We start from the raw sequence: 20,433 nt of genomic DNA, 5'->3' as shown, positions 1-20,433 counted from the left end.
CCTCTCCCACTGCAGTTCTGTACCCACTCGGCTGGTACCCCCAAAGTTTGTGCTTGTAACAAAGGTGCCTTATCCTGGCTAGCCTGTCACAGTTCCCACGTGGGCTAGGCTGTCACAGTTCCCACGTGGGCTAGGCTGTCACAGTTCCCACGTGGGCTAGCCTGTCACAGTTCCCACGTGGGCTACCATAGAACAATGGTGCAGGGAAGTGATGCAGCTAGAGTTGGCTTCTGAGGCCTGTCTCGCAGCTTCCTGCTCTCCTGCCTGTTTTTCCTACGTTGACTCTCAACCACCATCAAACTCCTGAGGATTTCTTGGTTTTATGGTTTTGTTCTAATTGCTGAGCCCTATTCCCTGTACCATCCTTTGCCCTCATCCTTTCTGGTAGCTTTGGTTTGCTATCTTGACCAGACCCAGAACTTTTCTACATACTTCCGCAAAGCCTCAGACCCCCACCAAATCTTTTTTTTTTTTAAATTCTGACAGTGATTGTGTACATGATTTGGTAAGTTTCAAGTTCTGTACAAATATTAGATATTATGTGACATTCTTTTCAAAAAATGCATCAAAAATGTTCACTTGGTAAAGATAAAAAGTTCCGTAAAAGTAAGCTATTTAAAAGTTTTCAGTAGCATTGTAATGATTTAAGAATTGGTAGTTCTACAGCACTTTGTTTGACCTTAAAAAAGCTAATTAAAAATAAATTTATAAAAGTATCCATAGTCATTAAAAGAAAATGTTTTAAATAGCAGAAAAGTGGAAAGAGAATTAGCCCTTTAATCCTGCCCTGTAACCTCCCAGGGGCACATTAGAACAAAACTACAAGCCACAACCCTGAGGGGAAGATGAATGCACATAGCACAGGCCACCTTTAGACAGGTCTGCGCTTGAGAAATAGCTGGGCCCATCTTAGATATCCTCTGACCGGCGGACTGGGCTGGGGCGATACCCTTTGGCTCTTAGCTTCAGGCCGAGGTTAGTATTGCCCCAGTCTTCTCTAAGGAGGGCTGGTATACAGTGGTGCTCAGCAGATGGTCTCCTCAGTCCCCTCCACCTTGTTGAAAGTACCCTTAGGAGTGAGAGGAGTCTACTTGGGGATTCTTCTGGTCCTAAGGAAACAGTCCATTTCCTGGGTTCTCAGCGGCGTTGCTGCTTTAGGAGATGGATCCCTATATTGATCCTGCCCTGTCCCTGTCACGTGTCTCACCACAAATGTTTCCCCATGTTTCCTGCCACAGTCACCCTTAGATTTAGGAGGTCCTAAAAGATCATCTGTTTGGCTTTAGGAACGTTTTGGTTCAGTTCTGTATCACATTTAAGTAGATAGAAATACAATGAAGTACACGTTTCGTTTCATTCTTATACCCATGGTTCTGCAGAATCTCTCCTTCTTTACAACTAACAAACCCACTCTAAAATCAGACTACCATTTACAAGTAAAGTCTTTTGTTACACAGAATACTTGTGTGCTTTTCTGAAATAAGCATATTATAGTGATACCTCGGTTTTCAAACATAATCCGTTCCGGAAGATCATTCAAGTTCTGAAACGTTTGAAAACCAAGGCACCGTTTCCCAATAGAATGTAATGCAAAATGGATTCACCCGTTCCAGACCTTTAAAATCAACCCCTAAAACTGCAAATTTAGCACGAATTTTACTAATGATACCATAGATCCATAAAATTTACAGCGTTTGTAAACCGAAATGTTTGTCAACAGACATGTTCAAAAATCGAGATACTACTGTATTGTCATTTGAAAGCTCATTCCATTTTGTGTGATCTACTGAACTTATTGCAAGTAGTTTCTTCTTTAGCTTACTTTTTATCCATTGTAATGTATAGATTTGTCCAGCTGGGTCTGAGTCAACATCAACAAGACAAGAGCAGCCAGCAGCTCTGTTCCAGGTGCCCAGATGGAGTTACAAAATTGTAAGTACTAGATTAGACCTTTAAAAAAAAAAAAATCTTCGTATTCATGCCATTCATAGTGCTTTTTTTGAAGACTTTAAAAAAAAAAAAAAAATCGTCTTCTCAACACATTAGTGTAAGCACCATAGCATCTCCTCCTAGTACCTTATCCAAGGAAAACGGGGGAGCTAAGGTATGGGGAAGAGATTGGGAGCCTTGACGGTACTTGAAATGCATCCTTTGGATTAGGATTGGAGTTGACGGAGGCTTCTCGCCATGAACTCTGCTCTCCACTGTGTAGAGGTGGGATGACAAAACAGCTCTGACCCTGTAGACATGCTCCTCAAGTTTAATACAAGCTCTTCGAGGGCAGGAATGGGCTTGTCTCTTCTAGCTATAGGTCCTCACCAGTTCTTAACTTGCTATAAAGTTAAATGGGTGTTTAGTCAATTCTTAAACAGAACTAGGTTCATATCCTGAATCATAGCTCTACCATATTTTATCACAGCCTTCAAAATGGCTATTTATCCCTTTGTTCTCTCCCCATCAGTATTTTTTCTGTTTTTCCTTTTTTTTAAAAGATACAAACTCCTAGTAGAGACAGTTTTATTCCCTTATGTCTAATTAGCATATGGAAGTATGGGCTCCTAACTGAATTGAAATAGATGTGGCCAAAGAAGGAAAGTATTTAAATGTGTCAGTAAAATAAGAGACTCTGTTAACCAAATTGTATTATACAAATTGATTATTCCATTAAAATAGCATGGCACAACTGAGGAGGAGAAGATGATGACATGAATATAGCACACAAACTGAAAGAAAACCTTTTCCCCTGTTTCCTTTGACATTGGGACTACTTTGATGCATAATTGATCTTGCAGTTATTACTTTTAAATTGTTTTCTTAAAATATTTAGTATTTGCTTTCCTGAGTTCTAGGACATATGAAAACCATGTGGATCTAGAATTTTTTTTTAACCTTTTCCAATTAATTAGTGCAGAGTCTAAGTTGAGTGTGTTTTTGCACAGCATCTTCAGCAGGATAACAAAGAGCCTGGTAGGCTCTGCATTATGTTGTCATGGCAACTGCCCAAGAGTGTTATTGTTGTTTTGGGGTGTGTGTGTCTGTGTTTGTACATGGTTGTGCACTTTAAATTGAAACCACTCTAAGTTCTTAAAATGTCAACTATTCATTTTTAGATTTCCAAAGCTATGCCAAAACCAAGAGAAGTTAGATTTGTATGAGATTATCGAGATTCTCATCTTGTTATGTTTTAGGTTCTAGTAGATTTTAAAAGGGTAATTAGTTTATTTTAAGTTTATATATACATACGTAGCTACTCTTCTCTGGATAACTCATAATCTATCCAATTTTTCTTGAAATCATGAGGCAAACCTTACTCCTTTGCTAAATATGAGGTAAATACAACAACAGAAGTACAGAAACCTAGTAGGTTGGTGCAAAAGTAATTGCGGCTTTTGCAATTATTTTTGCACCAACCTAATAGATGGGGGAGCTGGACATTTTCACCCAAGGTCTTCTTGCAAGACATTTATTAGAAATGGATGTGTTAAACCAAAACTGGTCAGGGTCTGCACCGTCAGCCCACTCAAAGCTGTACTTTGTTTGCGTGTGACCCCTCCCTTTGACTCATGCCGCTTCCTAAGTGGATGGGTGGTGATTAGGGAGAAATAACAGCCATCACTTACAGAGCGAGCACTGGGTAAGCACTGGTCTTAACCTGTATTAACTCCATTCTCACAGTAACCCTGTGAAGTAGATCTTACTATCGCCTTTATTTGGCACATGAGAAACTGAAGCACAGAGAAATACGTAATTTGCCCAAAGTCAAACAGCTAACGAGTGAAGGAACCCAGATTCAAACCCCGACAGGCTGGATCTCCACCACTAAGCTGTAAATGCCTCGTGTGACCAGCTGCTTTTGTAACCACAGTGGCAGAAATACTTTGTCATTAGTGTTAATAGCCCTCCCTGTGGTTCTCTGACATGGTCTGGATTTGTAGACACCTTTACATGCAGACATACTCTCTCTGCTCTCTTGAGCTTTAATTTTGTTAATATTTAAAGAAAATACAGAGGGTGCCAAAAAAATTGTATGCACATTTTAAGAAGGGGAAAAACCGGTATTAATATATACTGATAACAAAAGAAGCATACAAGTCACGTTTGACTTCTGCAATTACAAGAGGTGCTCAAAGTGGTTACCATCAGCGTCCGGACACTTCTAATTATGGCGGACTACTGCTTGAGCAACGCTGACCAAAGTGTTAACATCTCTTATGATATGTCTAGATCCTCTTGGCACCCCCGGTATACACCTCTATTCTTGTCCCGGTACCCAGCGCATCGTCCCTAATGTAGAGGTGCTTCCTGGACAAGCATGCTTTGCTTGACTCCCGCCACCGTGCAGACGTTGTCCGGCCAGCCTCAGAACGGTGTCCGGCCAGCCTCAGAACAGTGCTGCTGCCACTTAGGGTTATTGCTGTCCTAGCAGGTGATAAGTTCCCAGAGGGCAGCCCGTGTTTGGTGTTCTCTACTGCCCCCCAAAACAGTACCTGAGACTGAGTGCTGAAATGGACTGCACCTCGCCCCCCAGACCCTCTCATTACTGTCAGGGGGTGTATGAAGCCACCTGAGCTTCCCTAGAGGCCCACCTCACCCGCCCGCCCTGGTTTTCTGCCATCCTCCCAGTGACTCCTTCCCTCCTCACCCCATCCTTGAACTTTCCTTTTAGTTCTTCCCCTATTCTGTTTCCTGTTTGTAAGCCCTCGGCCCCCTCCTGGTTTTTTTGTTGTTGTTGTTCCCGGACTGCCTTCTGATAGAAGAAAAAAAGTAAGCACACCAAGTTTTGAGCCTTTTTTCCCTCTGTCCTGCTTCCACTTGCATCTGTGACCAAACGCAGAGTGAGAAGGACCCAAGTGGGAGGACGTGCTGTGCCCGGGCGGGTGGGGTGCTGTGCTTACGGCCTGGCAGTGATTCCCTGCATTCACTCAAGACCAGCCTGTTCTCGTTTTACACTCCAACCAGTTCTCTGGGAGTGTTTAACGGAGCAACAAAGGCCAATCAGTGTAGGTTTAAAAGAACAAGGACACATATCATTAGTGCCTGCTCTTCTGTAGCTCACCTATTCCAGGAATATGTCTCACTCATTTAGAAATTACCTCTAAGAAATGGTTCAAAATATAACACATAGGGTTTGGATAAATACTGTCTGAGGATTTTTCCAATGCAGAATGAGCTGAAATGTAATACAAGGTAAATAAGTATGTTAACTGTTACAGGACCATAAGGTTGAAATTATTCCCTGAGTGCATCTCATAATAAGAATCATGTATTGACCTTAGAGTGAATGCCTCTGGGTATGGGCTTCGGCAGGGGAAGCGTTTCACAGATGAGAGTGTGTTCTTACTCAGTATTAGCACACCTTTTCACACTGATGAGTGTGACACAATGGCCATGACTAACTCAACTTTGTTTGCTTTTCATGAAAACATTTTCAATAATGTGCTTTCTATATACAAGTCACTCTCTGGGGTCCCACGCCCCTCCAATTGATTGCATCTAGTCCTCTGCAGATAATGCTCTGGTCTTTGTGCTGAAGGCTAAATAATTTCCTCCTCAATGGGTAACTTGTTATCGTTCCCAAACACCGCAGAGTACAGTCTTCAAAGGCTTAAGGATGAGAGCAGTTGGGAGGCCAGGATCAATGATGAATCAGCTAATTCCCTCCATAGGCAGGAGATGGTAGGTGACAGTTCCTCAGCCCCAGAAACGAGGCTGTGACTTCTTCCTTCACCCCAGAAATTACCTCAACAGCCTTTCTTCCTCTTTCATTCTGGCCTTTACTTCGCTCTCTTTTTCTTTAACCCTCTCTGGCTTTCCCTATATATCTTTTTTATTTCTAAATTAGCTTGTTCTGTTTCATTCCCCACCCACCACCCCCATTTATTTTACTCTTATCTTCCTCTTTCCCTCTTCCTCCCTCGCCATCCTTTCTCCATTCCTTCCAGGGTATTTTCAGTTTTTTTGTTTTTGTTTTTTAATACAGGAATCTCTCCAAAATAGAAGTTTCCTTCCTTTATATATTCTAGGACAGTGCTTTTCAGACTGTAATTCTTGATTTACTAGTGGGTCATGAAATTTAATGTGTAGGCTCCCACACAGTGAAATGAAATAAAACTGAACTGAAACCAACAGAAAGTTGCAGTGCTTGCCCATAGTATATGATTAAGTCTTATTTCATGAAATTTTGTTTCTATGCATAAATACAGCATGTATGTACTGGTTTGCCATGCAAAGTACATTTCTTACTGTGGGGAACAGTCGCAGGTTGGATTTATGTGAATGAACCTTTTCTGGATTCACATGAATTTAAAAACTTAGCTCTGTTCCTGGAATCTAGACACTGAATAAATGTTTGTTGATTGAATGCAAGTATGTGTGAGTGATTCCTGTTGGGAATAATTAGAAAAAGAGAAGACAGGTCAGGAAGAAAAGGGGCCAGGAAGAGATGAGAGAGGTTTCTGTGGTGTGTCCATAGTGGGTAAAAGAAATGCAGACCTTGGGGAATACACTCTCATTACTTACAATGAATTGAGAGCTGGGATGAGCATGCACGGGAGCTACAACTGAAAGTCAAAATGAAAAGCCATTAGGTAGATAAAGTGCATGCCTCTTTGTCTGAATATTATCTAAAATAGCATCTGCATACTATGTTAAACAACATAAGGTCAAAGAAACAGGGTGAATGTGTTGAAACTTTCAGGGAGGACTACCCTGAAAGGTTTCTAGCATATAAGGAATAATAAATATAAATTTAATTGTAGGTACTTATGTTATTAATTTAAGGTATCTAAAATGACTTGGATGTATTTTTTTTTTAATTTAGTGTATTGCCTGTTTTATTTTGATCACTACAGAGCATACCCTCTATGGGAGCTTTCACAGTTCACGTGAGGTGTTACATACCCACTTAATGGGTTTTTTTGTTGTTTTTCGGGAACGTAGATCTCTAAGGTAAGGTATACTTACCTTACTGGTGAGACATTAAAGGCATTCAATGACAGATATTTATTGAATGCTCCTCACTGTGTGCCAGGTTAGGTGCTCACAATACAGAGTGGAATGAGACGTAGTAGCCCGAGTCTGAGGGTTTACACTGCGGGGTGAGTCAGTGATTCCCAGGGCTGGCGAGGTGTGACTGTTTAGCAGAGGAGGTCGTAGGAATACAGGGAGAATCCAAATCAAGCAGAGATTCCTGGGCAGGCTTAACGCTTGGGGTAAATTCTAAGGGAAAGATGGAGTTATCTGCTTAAAAAGGCAAGGAGGGCAAAGGGCCGAGGCTCCAGACACCACTTTGGAGACCCATACACAGTTCGGTGCCTCATGCCAGGGGATAGTCAAGGAGGATACAAGCGATACAGACGAATGGATCAGACGGAGATGCTAAGTGAGACAGCGTGACCCTTATCCTAAAAGTCTGCTTTAATCAGGGGAGTGACAGGCTTATATTTGCGTTTTAGAAAGTTCACTTCTGGAAATAGCATGGCGAGTGGATTGGAGGCAAGGAAATAAACAACGTATCTGTTGGAAACATCAGGACAAAGTGACTGGAGTACTATTGGCAGCTGAAATAAAGAAAGGGGTTATTTTGTAAATGTAGAATCTGTAGAGCTTGGTAAAAAAAAAATGCTCCATCTGCCACATGTAGGTAATGGATTGGGTGTGGGGAACATGTGAGAGCAAGAGTTTTCTAGCTTGGTTGACTAGATAGGGTGGTGGGTCATCAGGAATTGGCAGTACATGACATGAAATTTGGGGGCTAAGGTGGTTCATTTGTGACAGTAATAAGACTTCCGAGATGATTTTTCTGGAGCTCAAGATGTTTTACATTAAAGATAGTGAATAATTTAGTTTTGTTTTCTGCTCTTGATTTAAAAAGCAAGTAAGTGAAATTTCTTAACTTGCTCTGAAGGGGTCCAAGTTAAATAGATTATCATACGTGCTCTTTAAATTTCTTGGAGAGTCATGGTCAGATTACAGGGAAAACAATCCTTTAATTACTGATAGAGAGGAAGAATTTGTTATAGTTCCAAGTGTATTTTTAGCTCATAAAACGCTGTCATGAGCAAGTAGGTTAATCCTGTGGGAACAGGCTTGGAGATCGGCTATCGCCACACGAGGGCTATTACTCATTGGTTCTCTTAGCTCCATACACAAGAGTCACATTTTGTTGTAACTGTTTAACCTTTTGATATTTTGCTACTTTACCAAATTCTGATCATCTTTGTGTATGGAAGGTGAGTGGGATGATGGGGGGCAGACGGCGCATTTATTGAGCCTGTGCTATGTCACCATGGCTTCCTGACAACCTTGTTTTTCTTTGCACAATGAAGATGTGTGTCCAGGTATGGTGTGTTCATTGCCATTCTCTTTGACCAAACACGAGTAGTCTTTTCAGTTAAGATACACTTTTGGTTACATGCAAGAGAAAACATTTCAATTTTATATCTAAATATAGCTTTACCGTTCTATAAGTCACTTAGAACCCCTTGGGGTTTTTACACATGGTTTAAAAAGTAAAGTACAAATTCCACTAAGTCCTAATTAGTTTAAAATTCACCAACAGGCTTCAATAGTCTTTAATGTTATATCAGTAATTCTTCATGTTTAATATTGTAATATTACTCTTATTCATTTTCTTCATGGTTTCATGAAGAAATGTGAGGAATACTACCATGGAAATTAATCGCATTATGTCTTCACAATTAAAGGACTGCTCATATTTTATAAACATCCTTATGCTATCCCTCTCAATTTTATGGGAACTGAAAGTCCTTGATAAATAGAACCCACCATGTGGTATTTTTAATCTAAAACAAATCTAAAAAAGACAATGAGTTACTTGAGGCCAGGGCTTATCTGCCTTTGTATCCTCAGGCCTTTGCACAATACCTGGTAACAGTAAGCATTAAATAAATTACACATGAGTAATATTTGATATTCAGTAGTATTACCACTTCTAGGAATGTCATGCAGTAATTAAGTGTGAGGGAAAAAGAGGGAGAAGTGCCAGGGTTAACAAATTGAAGCAAATGGCAAAACAAATAATAAATATGTGTAAGTTGTATTTCACTATAGTTTATTTTCAATTTTAGATGTAGTAACAACTCAGAGATTTTGGCAGGTCTCTCAGGATTTCTTCAAATGATAAAACTACTGCTGTCCTTATTAGTTAATTTATATGTTAATGTTAGTAGGACAAGCTAAAATACAATCATGATTCTTTAAATTTAATTTTTCCAGCTTTATTGAGATATAATTGACTTATAATGTGTAAATTTAATGTGTACAACGTAATGACTTGATATGTGTATATACTGCAAAATGATTGCCAAAATGAAATTAGCTAACACATCTCTCCCCTAACATAATGCGTGTGTGTGTGTGTGTGTATGAATGAGGAAAATTTATAAAACCTACTCCCTTAGCAACTTGCAAATATACAATACAATATTATTAACTGTAGCCACCGTGCTGTACATTACGTACCCAGAACTTACTTCTTTTATAACTGGAAGTTTGTACCTTTTGGCCACCTCTACCCATTTCCCCATCTTCTACCCCCTGCCTCTGGTAAGCACCAATCTGTTCTCTGATTCTATTGATTTTTTGTTTTGTTTTGTTTTTCGATTCCATGTGTTAGTGAGATCATATGGGATTTATCTTTCTCTGACTTATTTCACTTAGCATAATGCTGTCACAGTCCATCCATTTTGTTGCAAATGCCAAGGTTTCCTACCTTTTTATGGCTGAAAGATATGCCACTACATATATACCATATCTTCTTTATTCGTAAATCCATCTCTGGACACTTAGGTTGTTTCCATATTCTGGCTATTGTAAATAATGCTACAATGAACATGAATATGTCATTTGTGAATATGTCATTTGTGAATATGTCATATGTCTTTTCAAGTTAGTGTTTTCGTTTTCTTCAGGTAAATACCCAGAATTGGAATTGCTGCATCATACGATAGTTCTATTTTTAATATTTGGAGGCACCTTCATACTGGCTTCTGTAGTGGTGCACAGTTTACATTACCACCAGCAGTGTACAAGGATTCCCTTTTCTCCACATGTTTGCCAGCACTTGTTACTTCCCATCTTGTTGATAATAGCTATTCTAATAGGTGTTAAGTGGTTTTGATTTGCATCTCCTTGATGATTAGTGATGTTGAACATCTTTTCATGTTCCTGTTAGCCATTTGTATGTCTTCTTTGGAAGAACATCTATTCAAGTCCTTTGCCCATTTTTAATTGGATTATTTATTTTTCTTCTATTGAGTAGTATGAGTTCCTTATATATTTTGGATAACTCCTTATCAGACATGTGGTTTGCAAATATTATCTCCCATTCCATAGGTTGCCTTTTCATTTTGTTGATCATTTCTTTTGCTGCACAGAAGGTTTTTAGTTTGATAAAATCCCATCTGTATATTTTTGGTTTTGTTGCTTATGTTTTTGGTATAATATTCATAAAACCATTGCCAAGACCAATTTCCAAGAGGTTTCCCCTGTTTTCTTTTAGGAGTTGTATGCTCTCAATTCTTACATTTAAGTCTTTAATCTATTTTGAGTTAATTTTTGTGTGTGGTGTAAGATACGGGTTCATTTTCATTCTTTTGTGTGTGTATATCCAGTTTTCCCAGAACCATTTATTGAATAGATTATCTTTTCTCTATCAAGTATTCTTGCCTCCCTTGTCAAATATTATTTGACCATATACGCATGGGTTTATTTCTGGGTCCTCAATTCTGTTCCATTGGTCTGTGTCTTTTTTTATGCCAATACCATACTGTTTTGATTCTTATAGCTTTGTAATACAGTTTGAAATCAGGATGTGTGATGCTTTCAGCTTTGTTCTTCTTTCTCAGGATTGCTTTGGCTATTTGGGATCTTTTGTGTGTCCATACAAATTTAAGGATTATTTGTTCTGTTTTGTAAAACATGCCATTGGAATCTTGATAGAGTTCATAATTAATAGATTGCAATTAACAGATTACTTGTAATTATAGATTACTTTGGGTAGTATGAACTTTTTAACAGTATTAATTCTTCCAGTCCATGAACACAGAATATCTTTCCATTGATTTATGTCTTCTTCCAATTTCATTCATCAATGTCTTATATTTTTATTATACAGATCTTTCACCTTTTGATAAAGTTATTTCTAAGTACTTTATTGCTTTTTTATATTGTAAATAGGATTTTTTTCATTTCTTTTTCAGATAATTTGTTGTTAGTGTATAGAAGAGCAATTGAATTTTGTTTCTTGATTTTTATATCATGCAAATTTACTGAATTCGTTTATTAGTTCTAGCAGTTTTTTTGGTGGAGTCTTTAGAGATTTTCTCCATATAAGATCATGTCATCTGCAAACAGATAATTTCATCCTTTCTGATTTGGATCCCTTTTATTTTTCTTGTCTGATTGTTCTAGCTAGGACTTTCAGTACTATGTTGAATGGAAGTGGTGAGAGTGGGCAACTTTGTAGTGTTCCTGATCTTAGCGGAAAAGCTTTCAGCTTTTCACCATTGAATATGATCTTTGCTGTGGCTTGTCATATCTTGTTTTTATTATGTTGAGAAATACTTCTATACACAGTTTGTTGAGAGTTTTTATCATGAATGGATGTTGAATTTTTTCAATTTTTTTTGCATCTATTGAGGTCATGTGATTTTTATCTCATTTTATTAATGTAGTGTATCACATTTATTGATTTGTATATGTCGAACCATCCTTGCAGCCCAGAGGTGAATCCCATTTGATCATGGTGGATGACCCCTTTAATGTGCTGTTGAAGTTGATTGGCTAGTATTTTGAGAATTTTTGCATCTATATTCATTGAGGATATTGGCCTGTAGTTTTCTTTTCTTGTAATATCCTTATCTGGCTTTGGTATTAGTATAATACGGGCCTCATAAAATGATTTTGAGTCTTTCCTCCTCTTTAGTTCGTTGGAAGAGTTTGAGAAAGATTGGTGTGTTTTTTTTAATTTAAATTTATTGGGGTGACAATTGTTAGTAAAATTACATAGATTTCAGGTGTACAATTCTGTATTACATCATCTATAAATCCCATTGTGTGTTCACTACCCAGAGTCAGTTCTCCTTCCATCACCATACATTTGATCCTCTTTACCCTCATCTCCCACCCCCACTCCCCTTACCCTCTGATAACCACTAAACTATTGTCTGTGTCTATGAGTTTTTGTTTCTCATTTGTTTGTCTTGTTCTTTTGTTGTTTTTGGTTTATATACCACATATCAGTGAAATCACATGGTTCTCTGCTTTTTCTGTCTGTCTTATTTCGCTCAGCATTACACTCTCAAGATCCATCCATGTTGTCATACACTGTTGGTGGGAATGCAAAGATTGGTGTTGTCTTTAAATCTTTGGTAGAATTAATCAGTGAAACTATCTGGTCCTGGGTTTTGTTGGGAGGTTTTTTATTACCAATTCAATTTCCTTATTATTAGTCTGTTCAGATTGCTGTTTCTTCATGATTCAGCCTTGAGAGGTTGTAAGTTTTTAGGAATTTATCCAGTTCTTGTAGGTTGTCCAATTTGTTGGTATGTAATTGCTCATCTTGTCTCTTACAATCCTTTGTATTTCTATGGTACCATTTGTAATGTCTCCTCTTTCATTTATAATTTTATTCAATTGGGTTTCTCTCTCTCTCTCTCTCTCTCTCTCTCTTCCTCTCTCTCTCTCTCTCTCTCTCTCTCTCTCTCTCTCTCTCTCTCTCTCTCTCTCTCTCTGTTAGTCTAGCTAAAAGTTCATCTTTTTTTTTTTTATCTTTTTAAAGAACCAACCCTTAGTTTGTTAATCTTTTTTAATTTTTTCTCTTCTCTATTTCATTATTTCTGCTATAATCTTTATTATTTTTCTTTCTTCTGTTAACTCTTGGCTTTGTTTGTTCATTTGTGTTGTTGCTTGAGGTGTAAGGTTAGGTTTTGTGTTTGTTTTGAGATCTTTTTTTTCTTGATGAATGTGTTCATCTCTATAAACCTTTCTCTTGTAACTATTTTTCCTGCATCCCATAAGTTTTAGTATGTTGTGTTTCTATTCTCATTTGTTTCAAAATATTTTTTACTTCCATTTTAATTAGCATCTTTGCTCCATTGGTTGTTCAGGAGTGTATTGTTTAATTTATGTGAATTTTCCAGCTTTCTCCTGTTATTGATTTCTATATCCATTCCATTATGGTTGGAAAAGATACTTGGTATTATTTTAACCTTCTTGAATTTGTTGAGACTCGTTTTATGGTCCAACATATGATCTATCCTAGAAAACGTTCCATGTCTGCTTGAAAAGCATGTGAGTTCTGCCGCTGTTAGATGGAATGTTCTGTATATACCTGTTAGGTCTAGCTGATCTATAGTGTTCAGATTCTCAGTTTTGTTACTGAATCTCTCTCTGGATGATCTATCTGGTATTGAGAGTGGGCTGTTAAAGTCCCCAATGATTACTGTATTGCTGTTTATTTCTCCTTTTAGTTTTGTTAGTATTTGCTTTATATATGTAGGTGCTCCGATATTGGGTGCATATTTACAATTATTATATCTTCTTGATGGATTGACCTCCTTTATCATATGACTTTGTCCTTTTGACCATTAAAGTCTATTTTGTCTGATATAAATATATAGCTACTCATGCTTTCTTTTGGTTATCAGTTTGCTTGAAATACCTTTTTTTTCATCTCTTCATTCTCAGTCTATGTGTTCTGAAAGTTAAAGTGAATTTCTTGTAGGCAGCATATCATTGGATCTTGTTTTTTAATCTATTCAGTCATTCTGTCTTTTGATTATAGAATTTAATCCACTTATATTTAAAGAAATTGATAGGTAAGGACTTATGATTGCCATTATGTTCATTGTTTTCTGTTTTGTAGATCCTTTGTCCCTTGCTTCCTCTCTTGCTGTTTTCCTCTGTAATTTGATGACTTTTTATAGCAGTATACTTTGACTGCTTTATCATAATCTTTTGTGTATCTACTGCAGGTTTTTCCTTTGTGGTTACCATGAGGCTTACATAAAATATCTTATATTTATAACATCCTGTTTTTAGTTGATAACTTCAATAGCATATAGAAACTTCATACTTTTACATCTCCCCCCTTACATTTTAGGGTACTGATACTACCATTTACATCTTTTTTTATATTATGTATTCAATAGCAAATTATTGTAGTTATGGTTATTTTTTAAATTAGTTACTTTTAAACTAGTGAATTACACACCATCATTACAATATCAGAGAATCTGACTTTACTATATATTTACTATTACTGGTGAGAGTTACACATGCATATGTTTTTGTGATATTAATTAGCATCCTTTAGCATTTTTTTTAATCCACTGCACACCAAGCTCTCTGGCCAGACAGGGCCATGAGCTCAGCTCTGAGGATGGAAAGAGTCCCTGGCTGGGATCTCTTTTCAGTTGTAGTTTCAAGGATAAATGTGGTCTGCCAAAATCTGAGTGCTGGTTACTGTAAGACCCTCCCGCTTCTTCATTTCATCTGTCTGATTCTCTGTGGTCAAAACCCAAAGATTTCAGCAGTGATCCCTGTGAGGCGAGACCCAAGTGGACCCCGTGGGACGTGCCCTCCCTGTTCTAGAAGAAAAGAGGAATTGAGACTATTCTGACTTTTTTAACCATTTTGTTTTACTACTGTAAAGCCAAACTGTACTTATAATTGTGTTAGAAGTTCATTAATTAATGTCAAAATAACGTCAATTACTGCTTTTTAAGTGTTGCACATCAAAATAATACTTCTTTAACAATAAAACTCTTTTAGGCTTATCTCAACAGATAAATAGCTAAATTGGTAGTTCCTTTATCAGGATATGTTTTACTCAGATATTTTGGGGCTTAGTTGTGTTTTGGTGACATCATGCAGATAGAATAGAAACCATGACCTTTTACTAATGGAATATAAACCATCTTATAAAGAGTGTTTTGCAAGCTAATGGAAAGTGGATTTGAGTGGGAAGATTTTTTTTAAATGTAAAAAATTTCATCCTTTGCAACTGAGATCAAACAGTCATAATTTTTTTTTTTAATCATAAGATTCTATGAGTAAGCTACATATAAAACAAAGCAAACCTTTTTAGTGCTTCATGTGTTTGGAAACAACAGCCAAATGAAAATCAGGAAATCCTGGTTTAATTCTAGACATGTTGATTAAGGGATTCCAAGAACTAGTTTCGAATGGGGGGAAATTCTTTTGAAGAATTCTTTTGAATTGCTTCAGCAATTTGGTAGCAGGGAACTGAAAATCAGAAAATCATGGATCATGATGGTGACATAGGTTATTCCCAAATTCAACGTCCCTCAAAGACCAACGAGCAACTCTCCATAGACAAGAGACCATTGTGAAAATCTCAAAACCCAAGAGTGAGGCTGACTCACCCCACTGTACCCAAAGAGACTAACAAGGACAGCATTAGAAGAGTAAAGGAGTGACTACATTCTGATCTTACTGTCCTCCCTCCTGACCATCACAGCACTGAATTGAGAGGGTCCCCTGGGCTGATACAGTGATAAAGCTGGGACTCAAATCCATTTCTTTGGTGCTTAAACCCAAAGTCCAATAACATGCTGGCCTGAGTCAGGCAGCTGGAATTTCCCCAACCCATACTCCTACTGGGTGCAGCTAAAAGTGGGGAGCCTCCCCTAGGTAGCATGGACTGTAACGGATAGTGACAGCTAGCAGGTTGTCAGCAAAGGAAGAAAAGGATAAAGATAAAAAGCATGAAGCAATGAGTGTCAAAATGTGGTCTGTGAACTCCTGGGGGTTCCAAGACCCTTTGATTGGGTTTATGAGATCAAAGTAGAGGCGCCAAACTGTACTGGTAGTCATTTTCTTCATTGCTACACACTTATAGCAGAATGAGAGAGAGGGAGCGGAAGGAGGGAGGAAGGGAGGCCAGTTACACACATAGGTCCTTGATGAAGCAGTAAAAATTAACTATCAACCCTTGAATGTATTTCTTTTTCGTATTCTTTGTGACAAAATGGGAAATACATCTAAAACACTTCCACTGCATATCAAAATATGATGGTGTTTCGAGGAAAAGCACTTGTGAAATTGTCTAAGTTGTGAGCTTGAACTCACCCCTTTTTTCACGGAACACCAATTTAAATAATTATGACAAAAAATAAGCGTTTCATTTCAAGAGAAACAGTTGATAATATTTGTTAATGATAAATGTGGATATTTCAAGCCAAAATCAGAAAACTTATAGCCATCATAATGAACAATACTGGTGTGATTGGTAATGATGTTAATATTTATTGGGTTTATTATTACTATTTTTAAATGAATTAATAAATATTTACAAAATTTCTCATACAGTAAATATCAGTAGACATAACCCATATAAACCAAAGTTCAATAATGTTTTTAAGTGTGTAAAGGGGCCCTAAGACTAAAAAAGGCCTAGAATATTTAACCATTTATGTCAGTGTGTGGCGCTGAGGTAACCAAGACATTGATACATTATAGCTTTACTCAGTTCTGGCCAGCAGAATGATAGATAGTCTTTTTTTCTTTTTTTTTTTTTTTTAACTTTTATTTATTTTAAGTGTGTTTTTCCAGGACCCATCAGCTCCAAGTCAAGCAGTTGTTTCAATCTAGTTGTGGAGGGCGCGACTCACAGTGGCCCATGCGGGAATCGAACCGGTAACCTTGGTGTTGTGAGCACCACGCTCTAACCAACTGAGCTAACTGGCCGCCCCCAGAACGATATTCTTGACTGGTTGAAGAAATGTTTATTTATTTATTTTTATTGTTTAAAGAATTAAGGCAGCAAATATTTTCTTTTTAAAAAGTTGTTTGAACTTCTTTGGATACTTTCAGCTCCAAATAACAGAACATCTTACCCAATTGATTTGAGCGATAAGATAATTTATAATTTTACTTCACTGAAAGATTGCTGATAGTGCAGGCTCTGGAGTTGGTTGATTCAGGAGCTTCCTGGGATCATAAAGTGTCCAGTTTTTTTCCATGTCTCTGCTCTTTCATCTTCAGACTGGTAGCAAGATGGCCGTAGCAGGTCCAAGTACCACAGTCAGACCCAGTGGTGCCAAAGGGAGAAAAGGAAATTTTCCCTGTGTCTCCTTGTTAGGAGCAAGGAGTCCCAGAACCTGCCTAGCAGACTTTTCAAGCCTCATGGGCCAGGATTGGGTCACATTGCCAGTCCCTGAACTTGTCACTGCCAAGGGCCATGAGCTAGCTGTGATTGGCTTAAAATAATCATTTTGGGGGACATGGATGTGAGAAAGTCACTCACAATGACTTGGTTTTTAAACAGAAAACAGAACAAAATCCTTCCTACTTATCCAGTTAGCTGGAAATGTATTTGCACAGGAGCCCAATAAGAGAGGCAGCATGAATCTGTGGAAAGAAACCCGAGAATCAGGAACCCTGGGGCCTGGTCCCACGTCTGGCATTGTTGAACTATGAGTTCTTCCCTGTCGGGGCCATGTTCCTTCATCTGTAAAATGAGGGCTTGGACAAGAGCACCAGCTGAGACATCCTCTGGCTCGTCAGTTTCTTTTTTCATAGTCTCGCTCCTTCAGGAATACTTAGAATGCTTACTCTACTTGGAAGTCACAGGGAAGGACACACATATGCACCGGGATGCTGCCTGTTTAACCACGACACACATTCTTCCTCCCTCATTCCACACATATTGAAAGCCCAAAGGGGAATAAGATCCAAACTGTTTTTTCACTCGTAGAATAAACTGTTTCATGCCTTCAGCAAAGAGCCCTTGCCACAATGCTCATTAGCAAACAGTTATAATGTGAGAGTTCTCTCTCATCTTATTAAAATTTATTCACAAGTGAGAACACAGACCCAAAGATATATTCTGAAAAATAAAAGTCTTTGTCCTCGGGAAAGATGCACATGGGCTTGGCTGTCCGTGATTGTTGCAGTTCCCTCAGTATCAGAAAGAGTGTGACACAGAGAAGCAGGCTGTTAAGAGAACAGAAAGACAGCCATGGGAAATGAGACCATGGTCTCTGAATACCCCAGGCCACTCTCATGCTTTATTTTTCAGATAAAATGCTTAGAAAGGATTTAGTTTTTTAAACCAAGCTGCTAAATTTTTGGAGACCTTTTCCATGTGCAGTGTTGGTTAATTTTTCATGTCACATGAAGTATAGAGATAACTGGGAGCATTTATCTCAGGAAAGAGAATTAGGAGTCATGTGGTCATTCTCTCAAGTAATATTTGAATCACTATCAGGTGAAGCAGGGATTTTTTTCACTTTGGGGACCAATAAGTAAAATATACAGGGAGGAAGATTTAGGGCCGCTGAAGTGAAAATCTTTCAAATAGTTAGAGCTATCAACAATGGCATGTAGACATTCCATTATGAAAAGTCATGGGTTGTCCTGTTACTGAGAATACTAACGCTGAGGCTGGATAACCTGACAGCAGTGTTGGGGAGAGTTTCTTCATTGGACTTGATGTTGGACAAGAAGATTTGGAAGGAAGGTCATCTCAAAGATTCTGTAATTATCATTATCACAATCATGGGACATCCGATGATTGGGATCATTAGCAGTTCGAAACAAGAAGTAGGTGATTTGTTTATTCACTAAATATTTTTTAAGCCCCTACTATGCGTCAGGCACTGTTTGAGACATGGAGATATAGTAAAGAACGAGACTGACAAAGTCCCTTAGGAGGTGTATGTTTTAGGGTAGGCAGACAAACATTGAACTAATAAATAAAGCAATTTTACATTAGAATCAATGCCCCAAAGAACACAAACCAGGGTGATGAGAGAGAGTGATCGGGGCAGCTAAAGGTTGGGATCTGTTTTAATTTAAGTTTTGAAGGAAAGTCACTTTGAGGAGTTAACATTGGAGCTGAGACCTGAATGAAAAGGAGGCGCCTGCCGTGAGCTGACTGGGGAAGACTGTTCAAAGCAGGGGGGATGTGCACAAAGACCAGGGCAGGAGCCAGCTTGGCAGGTTGGAGAAGCAAGCAGAAGGCTGAAGGAGAGGCCCAGAGGAATGTGCTGTGGGAAGGAGGCAGGCGGAGTGGGGGCCAGGTCCCTCCGGAGCTTAGCCGGTCTTCTGTCCCCGGGGAAGCCACTGGAGGGTTTTCAGTGGAGTGGCATGCGGTGAGTCACAGCTCTAAAAGATGACTAGGTTCCTTCTGGAGGATGAATTGTAGGGGGCAAAGCTGAAAGCCAAGAGGGAAATAGGAGGACACTCAAGAGAAGTGTGGTTTCGCAGAAGCCAAGAGAAGAACATGTTTCTAGAAAGAAGGAGTGGGCAGCAGTGCTGAATAGAGAAAAATGAACCGGCAAGTTATTGATGGCCGTGATGAGAAAATGTTTATGGATGGTCTCCCACTTGGAGTGAATCTAGGAAGAAATGGGAAGTGAGTAAGAGGACATGGGGAATGGAAACCATTCTTTCAAGAAATGCTGTAAAAGGGTGCAGAAAAATAGGACTGTATCTGGAGAGGAATATGAAATCAAGAAATTCTTTCTAAGATGTGAGTCACTGCAGCAGCTTCCCTGTGCTGACAGGAAGGGGTCTGCAAGAGAGGCCGATGCTGAGGACTCTGGATAAAGAGTGGGTAACTACAGGAGTGAGACCCTCAAAGGGCGCTGTGAATTGACTGCGTTGTATTGACATCCATAATTTCATTGTCTCTGATGTTGATTAGTTCGTTGGGACTTTCTGTGTTAAGGTGAACCATATGAAATTGCCAATATTTTCTGAACCATATGAAATATGAAGTACCAATATTCACACATTTTGACCTATAAAAACAGCAGTGTCCTGTAGTTCTACCTAATAGAATTAGGATTTTCTACTTTAACTTAGACAATTTTAAATTTCTCTCATAGGTCTTTATAATTTATATACATTTTTAGTCTGGAAAAAATCTCAAATTTATCTAAAAGTTGCAACTACAGGACAAAGAACACTCCCTGAAAGCCATTTGAGAGTAAGTTGCAGACCTGATATCCTATCTCTCCTTAACATTCCAGTGGGTATTACGTATAAATAAGAACATTTTCCTACAAAACCACAGTACAGTCTGGTAAAGTCAGGAAGTTAACATCAGTACATTGCTACCAGTTGATCCTCTGATGAAGCTATTGAAACCCCATTCAAGTTTTTTGCCAGTTGTTTCAATAAAATCTTTAATCCCAAAGGGATCTAGTCCAGTATCTCACATTACTTTTAGTTGTCATGTTTCTTTAGTCTCCTTCATTCTGGAATAATTCCCCCATTCTTCCTTGATTTTCATGACCTTGACACTGAAAAATACAGGCCAATTGTTTATAGAATGGCCATCGATTTGGGTTTGTCATGATTATCTTCTGAATCTTGGGCAGTGTGGTAGCCAGCCTTCAGATTGGCCTTACCGCCTGTTATTCACACCCTGTGCAGTCT

General features: G+C 38.5%; 1 protein-coding gene and 1 non-coding gene across 2 annotated transcripts in view; one reads left to right on the top strand and one right to left on the bottom strand.

Annotated features, from left to right (window-relative positions):
- The window catches only part of FIG4 (FIG4 phosphoinositide 5-phosphatase), a 103,136-nt gene that overhangs the window by 68,020 nt on the left and 14,683 nt on the right, over window positions 1–20,433 (top strand). Inside the window, exon 22 of the mRNA XM_019735020.3 lies at window positions 1,846–1,932. Within this exon, the coding sequence (XP_019590579.3) occupies window positions 1,846–1,932 (87 nt within the window). The remainder of the gene's footprint in view (window positions 1–1,845; window positions 1,933–20,433) is intronic.
- On the bottom strand, window positions 16,661–16,734 carry TRNAV-CAC (transfer RNA valine (anticodon CAC)). Its single transcript has one exon. It is a non-coding gene; the product is annotated as a tRNA-Val (tRNA).

Source organism: Rhinolophus sinicus, chromosome 2 (genome assembly GCF_057876585.1).
Source record: "Rhinolophus sinicus isolate RSI-liver-muscle chromosome 2, RSI-T2T, whole genome shotgun sequence".
Taxonomy (NCBI): domain Eukaryota; kingdom Metazoa; phylum Chordata; class Mammalia; order Chiroptera; family Rhinolophidae; genus Rhinolophus; species Rhinolophus sinicus.
This window is presented reverse-complemented; position numbering and strand designations above follow the sequence as displayed.